Here is a 21,151-nt window from a genome sequence, read left to right as displayed (position 1 = left end):
GAGTATATCAGAGCCTATGGTCACGTGATGGCCGTAAAGCGATACGTTCTCCAGGTCACATGACCTGGCCAACGACGGTCCGTCTTCTCCAAACTTACATAGGCGGTATTTCAAGAGGGCAGCCCCGCTCGGAGCATTAATAGTGTCAAACGCTGTATATTGGCCTGAGGAATCATTTGAAATAACTTGTATGCGTCAACTCTTTAGGTCACAAAGTCCACGGTGTGGCTTTAAAACAATCCCTCCGCCAGACGTGCCTACCTTGGCCGGGTCAGGTGTTCAGGGTGGGCTGGAAATTAGTTGGATATAATTTTAATTCCAACAGCGTCCTTGTCGTTAACTGCTTGATGATTGTTGATTTGTTAATTTACAGCGGCACCTTGTGTTAAATAGAGGTAAAGCACTTAAGGGCGTCGAAGGAAACGCTTCATTTTTAATATATTTAAAATAATAATAATCTGAAAATAAACGCATTTCACCTTCCTGATAGTAGGCTTATTTATAAAAAAAAATGTATAAAAAACTTAAACTATAAGGAAAAAGCAGTGTTTATTTACAATCAAGCACAAAAGCAGAACAGACCAGAGTTGTGCATTCTTGCATGTTATCTTCATGTTCATTTCCATGTATGGAGAGACATGAAAATAAAATTACACACATTAATTTACAACAGGTTTGAGACTCATCTTAAGACATCTCTTCTCGCTCTCTTTGTTCATAATACTAAAGCGGCTTCACCCAAAAGTTCACCCAAATATAAAAATTCTGTCATCATTTGCTCAATTAGAGTTATCTACTAGAATGTTCAAGCAGTTCTGTTGCTTACAAAACAATGAAAATGGATGTTGACCAGGGACAGCTGCTCAAAAACAGCATTTAACATTCAGGTAAATAGCTTCTTTTGCATAAAAAAAAAAAAAAGAGGAGTTTGGAATGGCATGAGGGTGAGAAAATGATGGCAGGAGTTTCATGTTTGTGTAAACCATCCCTTTAATAGAGTTCATTTAGATTCATTCTACCTAATTAATCAAGGCTTTCAGCTTTATTGAATTCCTAGTAAGTCTGAAACAATAATAAATACATTTGCTTTATGCAGAGTCGAAATGTGACAATATCTGTGTATGTGAAGTTCTGTGCGTGAGTGCTTTATATGCTCAACCTTATATGCATTGCAGTCACGATCCCATGGCAGTACACATGCTGACATTTCAACAATCACAGAGTATACAGAGTTCCGTCAAGTTCCATAATGGCAATTAGACTTTAATAGTCAGGTCAGTTCGTCTAGGGTAACATTAGTTTGACAGCAGATGCCAGACAAATAACAGAAGGCCCAGAAGGAAGCTGAAGCCTGTGGTGTTTCTGGTGGCGTGTCCTGCCACATTGCAGTCATCGGAGTAGCAGCAGTGAACTTTGACCCCTGGAGCTCTGTAGCCCTGGCTGTTAGCCTGGCTGCAGAAGGATTTGTACGAGCACGACTTCATTACGCCACCTAACAAAGACAAGACCGGTATGAGAGCGTGATTACATATTAATGTGCTTTGATCCTCCTCATAAGGAAGCTGTAGACCTCCTGCTATTTCTAAGCTTGTGCCCAGACAGAGCAGTCTGTCTTCCTTAAACACCAACCTGATCCAGTGCCTCCCCTTAAAACACACACACACACAGTCGTTAATGATTTTTCTAAAGATTTATCCCGCTGTGATTCATCACCTACATCCAAGGAAATAAAAAAATGTTCTCGCCCAGTTTCCTCTCATTCATCCATGCAGGAAGATTAACTATTAACAATGTACCCATTAAACTTACTCCCATGTCCCCGAACAACAGCACATGCATCTGAGTAGCTCGGACACGTTTTGGAGCCCTGGCGATTACAGTCTTCATCTGTAGAGCCCATGCAGGTGTAGCACCTCAGCGCCTCACCTAAAAGAGAGACAAAGGGGAGGAATGCAAGCTGAATAGGAATTTTCCTCACCAAAAAAAAGCCAGAAAGTGTAAGTGCTGGTATATCAATATTTATTACTTTTCTTAATCAGTATTTTTTGTCTTGTTTTCCAGTAAAAAGGAAATAGCATTTTTTACTTGAAAATAAAATGTATTATTATTATTAACACATTTTTTTATTTATTTTGTATTGCTTACTTTATTTAGCCTATGTTTATTTATTTGTTAATAGGGTAATACAAATTATTCAAGATACATTCTCTGAAAACAAGTCTTAATATTTTATGCAGTTTTATCACAAATACATTTATTTTGTATTAAAGGTTTTATATAAAAATTTTAAATAATTTATTTAAAATAAAAAGAATAAATTACAATAAAAAGAATAAAAATGATTAGATACCTCCACACAGTTTTTTTTTTCTCTTTGTAACACTACTTTTTCTATTTCTTTTCCGACACTTTAATGATGTTGCAAGTCATGTCAAGATTGTCCACATGTGAACTATGGCTCAGTGCAATGCATCCATGTACACGAATGCCTATAGGCCACGGCTCCAACAATCAAGGCAAATTTCAATCTCCCAGGTGCCATAATAATTTGCATTTGACTAAAGCTTTATATATTTGATGACATTTTTATTTGTTAGTGTGGAGAAGGGAAAATTACACTACTTTACAATGACATACACACATCTCAATTTCCACCATGAAACAACTTTAAGACTGAAGCAAATATGGCATCAACATGAGATCAATAAAAAGAGATAAAAAAAAAAATGTAATCTAAAATCCCTGCTCCATGAAGTCTATAAACAGAACATTGACATTTCATCCTAGACAGATCTTTGCTTTTGCAAACCCAAGGGAAGTCAACAGAAGTCACAGCAGAGAAACATATCACAGTGTTTTTAACTGTCTTGTAAATGCCCAACAGTATATGTTATGGCTAAGCATTTTTTCGCGTGCTTCTTTCTTATCTCCTAAAAGTGCTTCTTTTTTTTTTAACAAACATCCTTTGAAGTTCAAACCAACAACATCAGACACGTAAGCTCTATGCCAGCATGACTGTAACACCTTCAAAAACAGACATTGCTTTTAAAATCTGCTATGTGTGTTTTAGCACTGTTAGTTCACCCTAAAGACATCCTTCTGCTGCATCTGAGTCACTCTCTTTGATAGCAAAACCTTCAGTTCACAGGATAGACTCAAACTTATTTACTGGCAGGTTATTCAGGCTGTTTGGGATGAACTTTTAAAGTGCTTCTTGTTGAGTTAGTCTCAGAGTTATATACCACTTTTCACCAATCATTACTCTTTTCAACATTGATAATGATTGAATGATTTCTGAAGGTTCATGTGACAATGAAGATTGGAGTAATGACTGCTGAAAATTCATCTTTGCCATAATGTCATTTTAAATTGTAATAATTGCAGATATTTCAGAATGTTCTAGAGTAACATTTATATAAGAAATGTACAAAACCCCCTGTTGAATACATATGAACATATGAGATAAATCACTGGTTTGGAACTAATGCTGCTGTCTCCTTTATTTGCCTACACCGAAAACCTTCCGACAGAGGTTAAGAATAAAGTTCTTACATATCATCTGCACACAAAATCCATAACAAGAAAGAACAAGCAGTATATACTGTATGTCTCACCTCAGCTGTCACTTGTCAAATGTATCCAGACAGTTTCATATTACAGCACATACTTGCAGTATGTTGGGAATATTTCAGCTGTCATTTCTCAAATATACCGGGATAGTTTTGGACTACAATAAAACAATTATAAAATGAAGTGCAAGAAAATATCCAATTATACAGTATCTGTGCCAAATTACCTCCATATACATTTAAAATTAGCTTCAATGTGTAATTTTAGTTTCCATAAAAAAGCAGCTCAATTAACACTTAGGTCTCAATATTTCACAGCAGATGCATGTAAAGTTTCACTGAAGAATTGTGTTTTACACCATTACTACTGAATGCACTGCTGTTTTGGACACTTCTAAATGCTAACGTGATATATTCACTCTTTTTGGGTCGAGCAATCTAAGTAAAATTACGCCACCAGACTTACAAACTCTTTTTAGCCCTCAATCTGTTTAAGGGATTGATTTGCACCAATTATTTTCTGTTAGTCCTTTAACACCATCCTCAAGGCCAACAAGATATCCTCAAGCAAAAGGACACTTCAAAATGAGGAAATTGGATAATCATTAAAAATGATAAAAACGACAGAAAAGTAGTCTAGACAGAGAAGTCTAGACTAAAAAGCTAATTAGGATTTGTGAGTGTGGCACACGTATAGGAACTGAGAAGACAAGAGCAAAAAAATCTTACAAAGTAGAAAAGGCAAGAACAGAGAAGTACTCACTGTGAGCAGCGAGGAGGATGAAGCCCAGGCCCAGCAGAAGGGAGAAGTGGACCGCTCTCATGTTGCCGGTGGTCTATGGCTGTCAGGTTAGCACGATGAAAAGCAGGTTGTTTGCTCTTAAAACCTTAAAAGCTTAAGCCCTTCTTTTGGAGAGCTAATACTCAACAGCAGTGAGGACGCAGATTACCAACCTTGTCCACTGAGGCCTGTGCTTCTGTCTTAAGATCTGAATGGATTCTCACCATCTTGACTAATCAGAGATGAGGGATCGGTGACTGTGCTCCACCCATACAGTATGCGAGCCAGGGGTCTGATACTCCCTCCAGATTTCATTCAGCTAATGCCTCCATGCACAGTGCGTTTATCAGTGACCAAACTCAAATCTTTTCCCTTTGTGACATAGCAGAACAGTGATCACAGCCAATCAAACAGTTGATGCAAAGGCTATTTGAATACATGCATGTGAAGGGTAACCAAAATCAAAACTTTACACCAAATTAATGAATAGATCAGCTTATAATTATATAACCTTCTATTTTTATAACTTCTATTTTTCTTAGTTGTTCTTCCTACAACTTCTTCATATTTTCGATTACTTATTTTATTACTACACTGTAAAAAATTATTGTTGGCATAACTTCAAGTAAGTTACCTGGTTGCCTTAAAATTTTTAGTTCACTGAAATTAAAATGGTAAAGGTGATGTTGTAAACATATAGAGTTCAGATGGAAAAACCTCTAAGTGCCATCTGAAATTTTCTTCTAGAATGATCATTTTTATCAAGCTCGTTTATTTAAGTTCAGTAATTTCACTTAAATGGCAATTAATAGGTAATTTCCATTGCCATTTAAGTGAAATTACTGAACTTAAATATACAAGCTTCATAAAAATAGAGAAGCTTAGAGGCTTTTGCATCTGAACTCTTCATATAGAGGCTATATATGTTTACGACATCACCTATACCATTAAGCATCGGTATCTTTCCATGTTCCAAAGTTATTTATTGTTTAATTTTTTCTTCTTCCTTGATTTTTAATAAATTCTACTTCTACTATTTTTTTCCCTCACTCACAGACAGTCTGGTTCTGTGCCAGCATGTAATTGCCACTAATATAGCCTGTCTGGTGTGATTTTAAGACCCATCTGCCAGCTAACTAATGCATCTTTTTATGCACATACGTAGGTTCATGTCAGCAAGATTCATTGTTTGTTAATTAAGAACATTATTGCTTTCTTAAAATGCCCTAGTGGGAGGCTAAAAACGTCTGCTAAATGAATAAATGTAAATGTAATTATTACTGCATCAAACATCATGCCTTTACATTTTGTATAATTACTTTATGTCTATGCAATTTGGGTCAGATAAACAGAAGAGCTGTATTGCCATCTTTTATTGCACTTTGTAAGCATGTCCTGTATAAATGACAGAGCTTCTGCTTTGTGAAACATCAGCTATAGCAGGACTGAGACAAAACCATTCAGATTAAATTAGCTCAGAACCACTGACAGTAACAAGTGGGTTCATTTATATATCAAAATAAAATCCAAAAATAAAATCAAACATCAGTGTTGCTAGAAGACAACGAAACAAATGAACATCAAGTATCTACAAAGATACACAAGGAAGCTGATCAAGCTAACAGTATCAAAATCTGCAGTTGTTTTCCTTTACTCTATTCAAGTCATTTCATATTTACAAAAACGTCAAGGCCTACAACATGCATTTTATAATCATGATCATGAATACCACTTTGTGACAACTGAATGATTAATTCATCTGTTTTATATTATATATATTCTCTCGTCATTCTGTTTTCAAGTTAAGAAGAGGGTACAACAGGAATCAGTTTAACAGTCGACTCCATCAGCGGTTGTCATGGCATCGACACTCATAACTTCAGACTCACTATAAACACATACTCTCTGTGTGTTTGTTTGTGTGTGTGAGCTATACAGACTCTCAAAAAAGTCTCTACTAATAGGGAGTACTTTCACAAGACCCTCAACACAGGTAAGTTGGTGTACATTAATACATCAAAATAAAGAGAAAATAATTACAGCCAGAATCTAGTGTGTCCTCCCAGTCGCTGGGACTCCAGTTTATGTGAAGACGTCAGTAGTGTGAGATCCTTTTGTTTAATTGGTTCATTGTTCTGTCCGTTAAAAAGAGGAAAAACAATAACGAACCCTTTAGTCTTGCTCCTCTGTCTTTACACTGTTGTCCAGTCATTGTTCTTGTGTCTCTTTGTGGTTTGGACAGAACTCTGTCGAATGGACGGCTAGCTCTTCCCCATCTTGGCAATCAATTCATCACAAATTTTGGTCAGTTCCTCGATCTCTTTGTTCTGTAAAAAGATAAAACATCATGTCAACATCTGAATGTTGGTAAAAAAATAAAATAAAAAAAAGTCTCTTATTTCCTTATTTTCTTATTAAAATATAATTTATTCCTGTGATGGCAAAGCTGAATTTCCAGAATCATTACTCCAGTCTTCAGTGTCACATGATCCTTCAGAAATCATTCTAATATGCTGATTTTGCTGCTCAAGAAACATTTCAACATTGATAATAATAATGAATGTTTTTTGAGCATCAAATCTGCATATTAGAATGATTTCTGAAGGATCATGTGACACTGAAGACTGGAGTTATAATGTTGAAAATGCAGATATGCACAACAGGAATAAATTACATTTTAAAATATATTACCATAGAAAACAGTTATTTTAAATTGTCATAATATTTAACAATATTACTGTTTTTTTTACCAAGTAAATGCAGCCTTGGTGAGCATAAGAGATTTATTTTAAAAACAAAAAATCTTACAGATCCCAAACTTTTGAATGGCAGTGTATATACTGTATATACTGTATAAAATTAAATAAATAACATTATTTAAAAAAATCAACAATGTTTAAAAAAAATAAAAAAAATAAATGTAAGGTCATTTTTAGGCTTGCAAGGTATGACTGGATGTGGATTTGTGAGTGTGAGCAAACCTTTTGTTCCAGTGTGCGCTCCAGTGAGTCCACCTTCATCTGTTCTTTCCTCAGACTAGCCTGATACGCTGCCTGCTCCTGCTTGGCTTTGGCTCTCACCTGAGAGATGTCAGAGTTCGCCCTGCACACGGTCAAAGACATGCCGTCATTTCATATTTCTAAGGACTCTTAAAAAACACTGAGTGCACAGTTTAGGTTTAACCCATAATTAGCCTAACAGTTGTTGTTCCAGGCAACAGAATTCCTGAACAAAGCAAAGCATGTTAAAAACATATGCACGGATGGACTACCTGTGAAAGATCTCTACTTACTTATCCAGTTTCTCCTCAGCGTGGATCTTCAAGGCCTGGTAGCGCTGCTCCTCCTTACGGACACGAGACAGGTACTCCTGCGCACATTTCTTCAGCACATCCTCATTCTGATGGAAAAACAAAGAATTGTAGTGTGTAAATGACTTATAATAATGATTAATAATGTTAACCAACAACCATAGTAACGTAGGCATTGTTTTAGATAGCTTGCATTCAGTTTGGCTCCATTTTTGGTAATGTAATGACCACAATCTATTATAAAATCAAGTCCCGACCTACATTTTTCTCATTGAATATTCTGTTTTTCTCGGAAATACATCACAATACAGAATTGCAAATAGAAATGCACAACGTCTTTAACCATTAACAATCTAAGTGCAAAATGACTTACTTTGCGGAAGCCTTCCAAAACATCTTTCATCTTCTCGTAGCGCCGGAACAAGTCAGCAAGAGATTTCTCCACAGAGTTGAGATCAGCTAAAGCCTGGTCTTTCTCCAGGATCAACTGTTGGATAGTGTGATGAGACAAAGTCTTCTCCCTCTGTTCACCCTCTGAGACATACACACAAACACACAAAAATCTATTTTAGGTTTATATTATACGATACTAAAGCACACAATACACTCAAACAGATGTGCAAATCTGCTTTTGGATGAGGCAGAGGTTAATTTTACGGTCCTCTGAGTATTTCAGATGTGATGTTATACTCTACACCAGTATGTCTACATCTTTGATAATGACAAATGAAAATGCAGATTTCGACCCTGCATCTTTGTGATGCATGCAGACAACACACACGCGCACACACACACACACACACACACACACACACACACACACACACACACACACACACACACTCAATGATGGGCAAACCACTGAAACACGGTGAGAGATGAGAAGACCTTCAAAGTCTTACATTCACAGAACTACTGAATGGTTGATTTGAATGAACTGTTTTTTTTTTTTTAAACTGATTCACTGTTTAAAGGGATAGTTCACCCAAAAATGAACATTTTGTCATCAGTTACTCACCCAAGTTGTTCCAAACCTGTATGAGTTTCTTTATTCTGTTGAACACAAAATACTATATTTTAAAGAATGTTTGTAATCTTCTTTTGTGTTCAACAGAAGAAAAGAAACTCATATAGGTTTGGAACAACATGAGGGTAAGTAAATGATGACACAATTTTCATTTTTGGGTGAACTATCCCTTTAAATTGATTCATTGCTCAGTTGTGTGTCTGGAACTAAATTCCCGAACTTTTATTGGAGTTAAATATATATTAGTCTATCACATGTTTCTAATCAATTATATAAAACTTATTCTATTTTTATTCGTTTAGTTTGAATGTACGCTACCATTTAAAAGTTTAGGGTGAGTATTGATTTTTTATAAAATAAATGAATACTGAACCTTTATTCAGCAAGGACAAATAAATTGATCAAATACAATAGATTCAAAAGATTTCTATTTCAAATAAATGCTTTTCTTTTGAACTTTCTACAAAAAAAAAAAAAAAAATTCAACTGTGATAATAATGACATGTTACTGTTGTAACAAATGGTAGCTTGATTGTACTTTATTGATTGTGTTTATGTAAAAGTATATTATGTACTTTAGAAAAGTACAGTATCAAAGTAGCTTCCCCAACACTGATGAGCTGACGATGGAAGATGTTTGAGAATAGGCCAACAAAAAGACCTGAAGAGCAAAAACAGATGATGCTAAAAGGAGAGACACAATATCAGGCTACAGAAAGAGAAAACTCTCCTTGTCCGTCACTATCAGATGTGGTGGATTCAACACAAACAAAGAAAATAAAGAGCTGCTGTTACTTACCAGGCATGCCTGAGTGATTTATCAAATATTTATGGGGGACAGAGGGAGCAAAACAGAAAGAAGGGAAGGCATTAAGTCAAGCCAGCAGGGTGGGACACGTGAGAGAGAGAAAAGCGCGTCTCAAACATGGGAGGATTTAGAAATTAATGAAAGTGTCATGGAAGAAAGGTGATGAAAGCCAGAAAAGTGGCCAAGAAAACTGAACCAAGGAAAAATAAAATTATGCAGAAGGTACATAAAAGAAAATAGTGAAAATAAAATCAAGTGGAATATTAAGGATGGTGTTTTATCACGAAGAATGAAAAAAAGGCAATGAAAATATTTTTTCCTTTGTGCAAAGAGAGAAAAGCATGTCAAGGTTAAACCAAGATCACAATCTGAATGTGTAAGAATGCACACGGCCTGCAGTATTTACATGGACGTAAATACCGAAGAGGCAAAGAAATTGGATTAATTTGTCAGTGAGTGGGTGAGGCCTGTTTAAGCAGAAGCATGTTTAAGTTTTCTAAGTCAAGTGGAATATACAAGGAGACATGAAGGTTTGTGCTTGTAACTGACCAGTGTTTGGGTCCGTAGGCACGAAAGATTTGTCTGCAAATTAAATGAGATATTAACAAAAATGTGTTGGATATGTGTGTTGGTGTGGCATGACTGGAAAAGGGCTGTGCCTGTTCATTTGTAGCATTGTAGCACAAGTAAAGCACAGATAAATAGAACCGAAAAGGACAAATAAGAAATCCCCAGGAGAAGATGAAATTGTATTTAGCAAGACTCACCGATCATCTCTGCAATGGTCTTTTCATACTCCATAACTATTCTCCTGTGAAGAATAAGCAAGAATCTAGTTAATATTCAAATAATATGCATTTATACTGCAAGATCTGATCAGATCCTTTTAAGAATATTGTTTCCCATAAAAAGCTCTAAATAAATAAAATAAGCTGTGTGACTTTTCACAAATAAATGTATTAATGCATATATATTTTTACATGTATGTATCTGTAGTGTAAAAATCCTTTTAAAAATCCTGTATTCAGAGGAATAAAATAGGACTGATATACTCCACCATTCAAACGTTTGGGGTCAGTAAGATTATTTTTAATAATCTAGTCTCTTGGTTTGCATAAAAATATTAAGCAGCAACTGTTTTCAACATTGATAAGAAGAAGAAACGTATCTTAATGATTTCAGAGGGATCATGTGACACTGAAGACTGGAGTAATGATGCTTTAAATTCAGCTTTGCCATCATAGGAATACTTTACATTTTAGAATATAGTTTTAAATTGTAATAATGGTACACAATATTACTGTGTATTGTTTTTTGATCAAATAAATGCAACTTGTTAGCATAAGAGACTTCTTTTAAATTAATGTAAAGAAAATTGACCCCAGACTTTTGAACTGTATAGTGTAGTCAAGAAACCATATGTCCTAGACTCCAATTAAACCGGGATCTGTTTCAGATGATCCAATCACAAGTGGATAGCATTAAATACAAGTGTAAGCAGGATCCCAAATGTTTTGTGATCTGATCACTGAAACTACAGTACATATAGAGACAGAAAATGGGGTTGGGCTTCATACAGGTATTTTCGCTAAAATAACTCAAAATGTATAGAAGGGGGAAATGTGTGGCATTTTTTGCACTTTCTTTCTGTTCTCTTAGTGATTTACCAACATGCAGTAACACACTGACGTAGTGAGTGACACATGTATTCACGAAGTCAGAGACCCTCCCCTCAAAATCCGATCACGAGTGCTCACAGTCTGAGACACATTACAACCAGATCTATCTTGGCTGACCACTTGTGATCGGATCACCCCAGACGGATGTTAATACCAGATGTAAACAGGATTTAGAAGTGCATTTGAAAGTGTCCCAAATTGGATGTCAAACAATCCTAGTTAGTGTTTTTCTGTTTGCATGCATGCAGAAAGATCCGCTCTTTCCCAGATACGTAAATGTAAATGCAACTTATCAGCACTGACAACAATACATGCTGAGGTGACAATGACTTTAAATACTTCTAAACAAAGTTGATTACATGAAAGGTCAGGAAATTGGCCTTTGTTATCTCATGTGTTTGACTACTAGAGTTCGGCTGGCAGAAAGGCTTGCTTGGAGAAAAGCAGGTTGCCGGCACAGTAAGCAGATGGATTAGCTACGTCTTTCCTTAGCCTCTTAGGCCTTCCTTATCCTGAGCCCAATCAGGCTAATGCACTAAGCTCCATTCTTATCCACACTAACAAGGCCCAGTCCAGCTGGCTGGAATCCTCAACCCTCCCCGATTACCTTGTTCACTTTACTCCTTGAAAACAAAAGGGCAGCTTTAAAACATGTTCTGTTCTTTCAGCTGTCTTGTGAATTAGACAACACTGAATTTTCTTTAATAGTGCAGTGAGGTGATAAAAAGCTGTGTAATGTGACCTTAAAATGGTGGTTAATTGAGTGACAAGACAGTTACATGTGTTTTCCAGATGGTTGAAAACAAAATTATCTTTCATCTGTTCCCCCTCTTCTCCTGCCACCACATCTGACGCAGGAGAAGAGGGGAAATGACGCAAGCTTCACTCGTCACAGCTCACAAGGGCAGAGGAATATTTGAGAACACCCACCTCATCTCCTCCACCTCCCGTCTACTCTCCTCATATTTTCTCTTCCATTCCATGGCTTCTTTCTCTTTCAAAACAACCTGAAATAAGAATAGCATCACTTCACACAAATGAGCCTTTCACAATTGAAATGGTAAAACCAGCGTCATTCTGATGTTTCAAACTAAAAATCTTCTTATATTAAATAATAATATTCTTATTTGCATATTTATCAGGTTAATAAACACTGATTGGTGAAGTTCGGCAAGTGATGAGAATGAAACCGGTTTTAAAAAAAAAAAAATGGAAATGTAACCACATAAATCATCTAAATGCTCTTAAAGTAGAAATAAAAATGGAAGTAGTGACAGATCTTTTCGTCCTTGTTGTGAAGTACAGCTGAGTGTAATGGTTTAGCAGGGACTTGGTTCTATCCATCGTTTGTGATTTCAGATTTCAGATTAGGTGTTCAAAAATGAATGAGAGCTTTCAGTCGACTAAGAGAAACAGTGGTTTCACCAGAAAATCGAGTTATGAGAAATCAAGTAATTTTCATTTAATGCTGCCTTTAAATCTTTAAATCTAAAATACTCTCTCATCACTCCAGTTAATATACATGAACTTCCCTCAGACTTATGAATATTCAATAACATGAGGTATGCATTCAAACAGTATGATTTGTTGTCATCTTAGCACAGCACAATTTCACACTTTTTAACTTTAACAATTCAGATTTTTTTATACAATGTGAAATGAAAACACTAAGATTTTCCTCCCACAATAGTCTATTTATTGTGGTTTGACGTCATGCAATGGGTGAGCATATACCTCTTCTCGGGCGATGCCCAGAGAGTGGTCCAAGTCACGTGGCAGATGAGGGCTTTCCCCTTCAATGTATGATGCTCGGGAATAGAGGGAGCTCTTCGAAACGCCACTGTCCCCCGGCGAGGCCATTTCTCTCTGATGCCAAGGAGAGAGTTGTGAAGAAACCGTTAAAAACCTGTGAGTTTATTTCTGTACAAGAATGTTAATTTCACACATCCTGGAGGGAAGCAGTGCATCAGCTACAGGTTCTACTCAGCAAAGCCATAATGCCATGGAGAGCAGGCTCTTTGTTTGGGTTTCAAAAGCCTCCAGCAGTTTGCGAAAGGCCTGCTGCATTCAGCTGGGATGTTATGATTGACAATCCCCAATGTGAGATGGGTGTGAAAAGCTGTTTGTCATGAAAAGTTTGCGGCTTTGACCGAATCCGGGTCAGGAAGTGAATGCTGTCAGATGAGGACTGCAGGAGTACAGGTTGTTTGGTAATTGGAGATAAAAGTTGATGATCCATTTTTAATCAAAGACAAATAAATATCCTTAAAAATAAAATAAAAAAGCATGTATCCGGGTAGTTCATGCAAACAGCCACTACAAGCACAAGTCTGTATTGGACAATACATTTTTTTTCAAAAAACGCTATTTTTTTATTATTATGTCCTACAGGAAAAGACAGACATGTTATATCAATTTCCACTTTCAAATATAAATATACTGTAATTAAATTTAAATATTACAATAAAATGTTTATAAATGTACCATTTTTAAATGGTAATTGTATCTCTTTATAGCCAGTGAAGGGGTGTTGTTCCTGAATAATCATCATGTTTAGCCCTTAAACCCACTTGCTGATTAAAGCTGATTAATTCTTCCTAGCAGAGCTGGATTAGGAGATTAATTGAGTTTGACTCTTATACGAGGTAGGGGGCCGTGTGTTAGGGTACAAATACAGAATGCCCATCACATAATGTTTGGTCTGAAAGAAGCATTTATGTCTAATACCATTTACTGGGCTGCGCTTCATTCTATGGGGGGGGCACATAGTACGGTAAATACGGTACAACACACAAATTGAGATTACAAACCTGAAACGAAATTTTTAAATGATACTCTATCAAAATCAAAGTTGGAGCGTTGATCTTGTGGAATGAATTAAACATGGGTCTGGAGGGGCCTAGTTTTGGTATTGACTCAAACTCATCGATTTTCCCAACAATCAAATTCTGCACTGCATAATCTTATCTAGCAACTCCTTAAATGTGTGATCCAGCCCAAGAGAAAAGCATGTTGGTCATAACCAATCATAAACACAGTCAGCAGAGGGTGAGAAATGAGGCAGAGGAATAACTCTAAATGTAAATGAGAAACAAAATCGTTCTAATTGAATATTGACAAAACAGAGTTCAGTAGAGCAGTGGGGTTGTGATGTAATCCTGTCATCTTCAGAGCAGCTGTACATGTATTTGCATGAATGATAAATTATCACTAACGACAAGAAAAGGTATTAAAAAAAGGACATTATGGAGAATGTGCTGAGGCAGCATGTGAAATGTGTCTGTGGGACTATTTCAGGAAGAGCGTTATCTAAAAATGTATGTTAAAATACTGAATATTTTAAGAATATCATCAATTCAGGCTAGCCATCACTAAACCTCATTACTCCATAATTCAGCTATATAATACAGTGTCACTCTTTTTATATATGAAAGTACTCCATAATCCTCAAATGTATCAGTACTACGCCAAAAATACTTTTGATGCATTAAAGCTCAATTCTTTTTTTGGAAATGAAGTCCAGAGGTTATTCAGGGGCAGAAACTATACCTGTGGAATGCGGGACGTCCTGTGACAGAGTTTGCTATCTGTCTGTGTGGATTTTCCTGCAGCTTTCTACAAAAATAACCACACTAGGTTTGACAGAGTGAGACAAAACCAACTATTATTTAGAAAAAAGCTATGAGGTCTATACAATGTTATGTGGATACTGGAGAGTCATTTTAAATGTGTCTGGAAAATGAGTTAGAGTTGATGTGTTTTTAATATGTGGGTGACTGACTTTTTTAGATTCTAATTTGAGGTTAGATTTTGCTGTTCCTTTTAAAAAAAAAAAAGAACTCTGAATGGGCAAGAGCAGCACACTCATGATATCTTGGTTTGTACACTACTGTTTGGTCAAAGTTGTTTAATGTTTTAAAATGATGCTCAACAAGGCTGCATTCATTTGATTAAAATATAGTAAAACGGTAATATTATGAAATGTGATTACAATTTAAAATAACTGTTGTCTACTTTAATATATTTACATTTTTAATTTATTCCTTTGATGGCAAAGCTGAATTTTCAGCAGCCATTCCTTGTCTCACACGATCCTTCAGAAATCCTTTCAAAAATGCAGATTTGCTGCTCACATTTCTTATTATTTTCAATGTTGAAAATATTAAGTGTTGCTTAATATATTTGTGGAAAACAATTTTTTCAGGATTCTGTGATGAACAGAAATTTCAAAAGCACCAAATTTATTTTACAAATATAAATTTGTAACAATGTAAAAGTTTTACTGTCACATTTAATCAATTCAATGCATAGTTGCTGAATAAAAGTAGTGTATATACAAAAATTCTTAATCAGTTTTTTGCAGGAAAAAAATCTAAACACACTTAAAACAGGGTATTTGGTTTTAATAATATTTAGATAAAACAACAAAAATACTGACCAAGAAAATGATTTTTGTAGTGAACAGAGAGGACAGGAGAAGGATGAGATGCTTTCTGTCTGTAGACCTATTTTTCTGACTAATGGTGGTTAAGTCTAATGGTGGTACAGGGACAATGGGATTAGAATATACGGACTAGACCTAGTTAGACTTTTAGAGGGATTGTTTTCTGTCCTTCTTACTTTAGCCATGTGGGAACCGTTGAGATTCCAGCGGCGTGAGCTGGGCTTCTTGAGGCGAGACTGTGAAGCGTGCAAGACAACATCATGAGAATGGAGCGGGAAGAATATAAGGCGTCGTGTTAGGGGTTGTAGTATGTATGTATGTGTGCATGTTTGTGTATACCAGATTAGTCTGTTCATTCCATTTCCTGTACAAATGCTGAGACTGTGGTGACAGTCGCTCATCCAACATGACTGAAAGCAGATCTGAGCTAAGCTTTATGTGAAGCCACGCCAGCGGCCTCAGACCAGGCATACAGGTGATCCGTATGCCCATTGTATTCCAATGAGTTAGTGTAAATTAGTAACAATCGAAACCAGGAACCAGCATGAATGTGACAAGGAATTCAGCTTACAATGTTTTGCTTAGGAAGAGCATAAAAATGATGAAATCTAGAAATCATTCATATTTGAAGTAATAATACATAGTTTAAATACAGCATTAATTTCCAAGTCACATTGACCTTTGTTTCTATGGATCTCCTGTCCAGGCGAACATGCAGGATTGTCACAAAGCCCTGGGAGAAACACACCTCTTTTTGTGCAAAAGGGTGCTGGATTGGGAAAAAGGAGCACCAATCGAGGGACAGGAGCTGGGGTTAGAAAACCGGGGGGGGGGGGTGAGATGTCACGTCCACAGTATGGTGAGGTAGTTTATGGGTAGGTACTCACACTCATACCCAAGGGTGCAGTCAGGGGGCTCAGTTCAGGGAGTATATTGCATACACACACACACACACGTGCTTGCACACACACACGCGCTCACACACACAGGTGCGGGCTGGTTCAGCGCAGTACCTGAGGGGACACAGTGGACAAAGTAGGGCTCTGAGAGATGCTTTTGGCTACCTGTAGAGCCTCTATCCTCAGGGCTGCGAGCACCAGCTCCTCCTGGGCCACAAGGGAGGGTGAGGGGAGGAAAGGGGGAGTGACCCATGGAGTGGGGGCAAGGGTAAGGAGGAGAAGAGGGGTTAGAGTTGTACTAGCCTCACTCAAATACTAAACCTGAAGGGGGAAAACATACATATACTGTACGTACACACAGACACTCATACACATTTTACTGTGAATGTGGTGAGATCCATTCATCCTTTCCAAGTTTATTTCAAGTGTGTATTTTTAAAGGGATAGTTCACCCAAAATAAACACAAAAGCTAGTCAGCAGAATGTCTAAAGAGCTGCTCACTTCCATATAATAATAGTGAATGGGGACCAGAGGCTTCAACCGGCATAAACAAAAAACATAACAGCAACAAAAGGGTAGTCTATACTTTAGAAGACTTGAAGCTACCATTCAAATATTTGGTCAGTAAGTATTTTTTTTATGTTTTTGAAAGTCTCTTATGCTCACCAAGGCAGCGTTTATTTGACCAAAAAATACAGTAAAAACAGTAATATTGTGAAATATTTATACAATTTAAAATAAATATTTTCTATTTTTATATATTTAAAATTTAATTTGTTCCTGTGATGGAAAAACTGAATAGTCAGCAGTCATTCAGTGTCACATAATCCTTCAGAAATCATTCTAAATCAGAATCTGATTTGGTGTTCAACAAACATTTCTTCTTCTTATATTATTATTATATTCTTGTATAGTATTTTTGTTGAAACCATGATACTTTTTTTTGATGAATGGCAAGTTTAAATAAAGCAATTATAAAATAGAATATTTTGTGTAATGATGTAAAAGTCTTTACTGTCACTTTTTATAAATTGAAAGCATCTTTGCTGAATAAAAGTAATTGAAAATATAATAAAAATAAAAATCATACTGACCCAAAGTTTTGAACAGTAGTGTACTTTATGGTCCATTTTTATCATTTTGGAGCTTAACAGCCCCAGTTCCCATTTACATAAGAAAGTAAGGTCCTGTTTACACCTGTTATTAAGATGCGTTTTGGTCGATCGGATTACAAGTAGACGAGGGAGACGCATACCCGTTTACACCAGGTGTTTCGTCTCTTTTGTCCACTTTCAACCACTTCTGTCCTGATTTCTTTGAGGGGAGGGTCTATGGGTGGGTAAATGTATGGCCTTATTTAGATCTTTTAATCTAATGGAAAAATAAGCTCACGCAATTTAACACACTGAGAGCTGCAGCTTTCGTTTCTGTGCTGACAGCCGCAAGACCACGCCGAACGCCATGAGTGAGTGTTAGAAATCAGGAATGGTGAGAGAATATTTTGTGCTTGGTACGTTTTTCATCTTCAAACCAAACTTGGGTCTCCAGCCAACAAATTTTAAATCCGCCTGGCTAGCGCGCTTCCCGTAATATTTACGCATTAGGTCAGTAGGCGGAGTAGCTGACGGTCTTTTGTGGCTATTCGAACACATTCGACCACATGAGCGTTTACACTATGAAAGCGATCCGGTCGAATGCGACCTACCTCTGGAAGTGGTCGAAAGTGGACAAGCTAAAAAAGTTTTAGACCCCGTTTACACCTGTATTTAGCGTCGTCCACTTGTGATCCGATCGACCAAAACGCATTTTAATACCAGGTGTAAACAGGGCCTAAGTAATACAGGTTTGGAACAACATGAGGATGAATAAACATGAATTTTTGGTTGAACTATTCCTTTAACAACTCCTGACCCCAGCACTAGGGGCAGACAAGGTACATGAAAAACTGGAGGGACAAACAAACACAGTGAAACAAAGCTGAGTGAAGACACACACACTCACACACACACATAGAAGCAAAGGTCCGGGGAAGAAGAGGTAGTGGGCAGGTAGGCTTCTCTCTACACACCTGCAGTTTTTGAGCGAAGGCAGTGGGGTTGGTCTCTGCCAGATCGGGCTCCAGGTAGCTGAGAGGGGTGGGTGAATCAGACAGCCTGTCTAAGAGGGGCAGATCTGAGGGGTCCATGGGGCCCTGGATGGGGGACTGCATTGGGAGTGAGAGCAGAAGAGGGACAAGAGGAGTAGGAGGTGCCTGGGTGTCAGTGAGGCATTGCAAGCTTGTAGTTAGCCTAGTGCATCATAACACATCTATGATGGGTTTATGAAGCCTATGAATAAACAATCTGCAGTACTGATTCCGGTGGGGAGATCCTCAATAAAATAAGCTACATGCTTAGCAAAATAATGTTATCTTAAAGGGATAGTTCACACAAAAATAAAAAGTTATTTACTATTGTTCTAAATGGAAAACAAATGATTATATAGAAAAGAGGACAGTGTACATTCTTCACATTGTCTCCTTTTGTGTTCTACTGAAAAAATAATGAGTTTGGAAACGAGGTTGAGTAAATAATGTAAGAATTGGTTTATTTCTTTATATAGGATGCACTGTCCCTTTAAGACTGAAAAGTAACAAAATAAAAATAAACCCATCTTCACACATTTGTGGTGTAATTCATGCATTTTGATTGTAATAAAACAAATTATCTGAACTAATGAAATAAACACACTCTTGAAGGTGCTGATTCTATCTTTCAGTGCTTGGTTGGTTTACACTTACCACTCCATCTCTCTCGTTGCTCTGCGTTCGACTCTGAGACTGACTGTCCCTCTTTCTGCTTTTCTCTGAGGCCATGGGGTCACGAGCGCCACGAGGTGGAAGCACAGGTGATTTCCCCTGCGAAATCTGAGCCTCCATCTCCTCAAAGCTCCTGTAAAGTGTCAGACCAATACAATTAAACACATGAAATACAGTCAAAGAGGATACATTGTTCTCACCCCATGAGAATTGAGTTTTGTGGCTCTCAGTTTATGGATGATGGCTCTGAGGCCATCTATATGAAAGTGCACTTGTAAAAAACTGACAAACTTCACCTTTAGCAAAAAACAGAGATAGATATTAATAAATATATGCCATGAAAATAATCTCTATAGCAGTTGCTCAATAATAGACTAAATGGCTGTGACTTTTTGTCAACAAAATGATGCAGTTGTCATCTAACAGCAGATGCTGACTTCCTGTTTGAAAAGAAAATATGTCAACACAGAAAAGAAAACTATGCCTATTCAAGTAATTTTTTTGTCCCAATGAGGAAAACAGCAGATAAATCATTAAGTGTTGTTTTCTGAAAATGCAGAGTTTTCTGTGATTGGTAGGTTTTTGGGGAAATGTTAGGGAATAGAATATACACTTTGTACTGTATAAAAATAATTATGTCAACAGAATGTTCCCATAAAACATGAAAACCCAAAGTGTGTGTGTGTCTGTGTGTGTTCGTGCGTTTAGTTTACCCGGTGCAGGGGGAGTTGGGCTCTGAATCGTGCATGTTGGGGGTCTTCTTTGGACTGTCTGTCACGGAGTCCAGTTTCAGATAAAGTGATGGTTTCTTCACTGAGAGAGGCTGTAAATAAATACATATATGCACTCACATAAATACAAAGGTCTGTAATCTAACATTAGTTTGGTGTTTGTGACACACTTGTTTCTTTGGCAACTGCCTTAAGTTTAGTACATCTATAGGTCAGGTAGATACTCACAGGTGCAGAGGTGCCAATCTTTTCCATGTATTCAATCTCATAGTCTGTAACTGCAGAGAAGACACCGAAAAATGAGTGATATAAAACAGGTTAAATGTTTTATAAAGGTTATATTAGGAATTGAAAATAATATAAGGCTTCCAAAGAATATTCTTTCTATGTTGATCATCAGTTAACAGACTGACAGAACCAACATGAGAGTGGCACTATAATTAATCTGCTACTGTACCAACGACCCAGTTATATTCAGGCAGAGTGCCTCAGGGCCCAGATGGTTCCCTGTAGGTCAAAGGCTAATAAAACGGGTCAGTGTGTGGTCATTTGGGGTTCCAGCCAAACTTGGATCACGTGGAAAATAATCTGATGGGTGAATATCACAAAAACATTTTACCCCAAAATCAAAAGAAAATAAATACTTTTGAAATTTTTATAAAAATCTTCATTTTTATTATTTTGCATTTTGACATTGTTTTTGAAATTGAAAACATTTTCCCACCAGATTCTCATTAGTAAAATGCATCCAGACATTTTCAACGTTAATTCTTATTAAATTGTAATTACTGCAATATTACTGTATTAAAAGTATCTAAAATGTTTGTGTCGTGGCCACATTAACACCTCGGATGTGCATTATTTTTCTAATAATTCACATTATAAATATACTCTGTGTGTGTGTGTGTGTGTGTGTGTGTGTGTGTGTGTGTGTGTGTGTGTGTGTGTGTGTGTGTGTGTAGAATTGGGATGTCACTACACAAAAAAAACTTTGAGCATAATATAATTGATAATAATAAACTTAATATAATTGATAAAATATAATAACAATAATATAATAATAACATCATATAATTGATCAAATCTAAAATAACAAACTTGACTG

The 21,151-nt window shown here is 36.7% G+C and overlaps 2 protein-coding genes across 10 annotated transcripts in view; both read right to left on the bottom strand.

The window, feature by feature from the left end:
- Window positions 1-530: 530 nt before the first annotated feature.
- On the bottom strand, window positions 531-5,552 carry ly6pge (lymphocyte antigen 6 family member pge). Its single transcript, XM_082154881.1, has 3 exons — window positions 4,333-5,552; window positions 1,810-1,926; window positions 531-1,492 (listed from the first exon to the last, which is right to left on the bottom strand). Exons 1-3 carry the CDS (start codon window positions 4,391-4,393, stop codon window positions 1,296-1,298), a joined length of 375 nt encoding a protein of 124 aa, XP_082011007.1. The 5' UTR covers window positions 4,394-5,552; the 3' UTR covers window positions 531-1,295.
- Window positions 5,553-5,708: 156 nt separating this feature from the next.
- tacc2 (transforming, acidic coiled-coil containing protein 2) overlaps window positions 5,709-21,151 on the bottom strand; it is a 64,948-nt gene continuing 49,505 nt past the window's right edge. For 3 of the 9 annotated variants that reach the window (XM_082154757.1, XM_082154758.1, XM_082154759.1), the window contains 15 exons: window positions 20,275-20,324; window positions 20,029-20,138; window positions 19,298-19,448; window positions 18,587-18,721; window positions 16,632-16,724; window positions 15,795-15,854; window positions 14,724-14,789; window positions 12,909-13,040; window positions 12,105-12,181; window positions 10,263-10,306; window positions 10,045-10,077; window positions 8,034-8,194; window positions 7,643-7,749; window positions 7,332-7,452; window positions 5,709-6,677 (listed from right to left, as the gene is read on the bottom strand). In XM_082154757.1, the coding sequence (XP_082010883.1) occupies window positions 6,612-6,677; window positions 7,332-7,452; window positions 7,643-7,749; window positions 8,034-8,194; window positions 10,045-10,077; window positions 10,263-10,306; window positions 12,105-12,181; window positions 12,909-13,040; window positions 14,724-14,789; window positions 15,795-15,854; window positions 16,632-16,724; window positions 18,587-18,721; window positions 19,298-19,448; window positions 20,029-20,138; window positions 20,275-20,324 (1,406 nt within the window). In that variant the 3' untranslated portion in view covers window positions 5,709-6,611. The remainder of the gene's footprint in view (window positions 6,678-7,331; window positions 7,453-7,642; window positions 7,750-8,033; window positions 8,195-10,044; window positions 10,078-10,262; window positions 10,307-12,104; window positions 12,182-12,908; window positions 13,041-14,723; window positions 14,790-15,794; window positions 15,855-16,631; window positions 16,725-18,586; window positions 18,722-19,297; window positions 19,449-20,028; window positions 20,139-20,274; window positions 20,325-21,151) is intronic. The other 6 variants (XM_082154760.1, XM_082154761.1, XM_082154762.1 and 3 more) reach the window with 6 other exon arrangements.

This window comes from Leuciscus leuciscus, assembly GCF_965113295.1.
Source record: "Leuciscus leuciscus genome assembly, chromosome: 22".
Taxonomy (NCBI): domain Eukaryota; kingdom Metazoa; phylum Chordata; class Actinopteri; order Cypriniformes; family Leuciscidae; genus Leuciscus; species Leuciscus leuciscus.
Note: the sequence above shows the minus strand (reverse complement) of the source record. Positions and strands in the feature narration are given on the sequence as shown.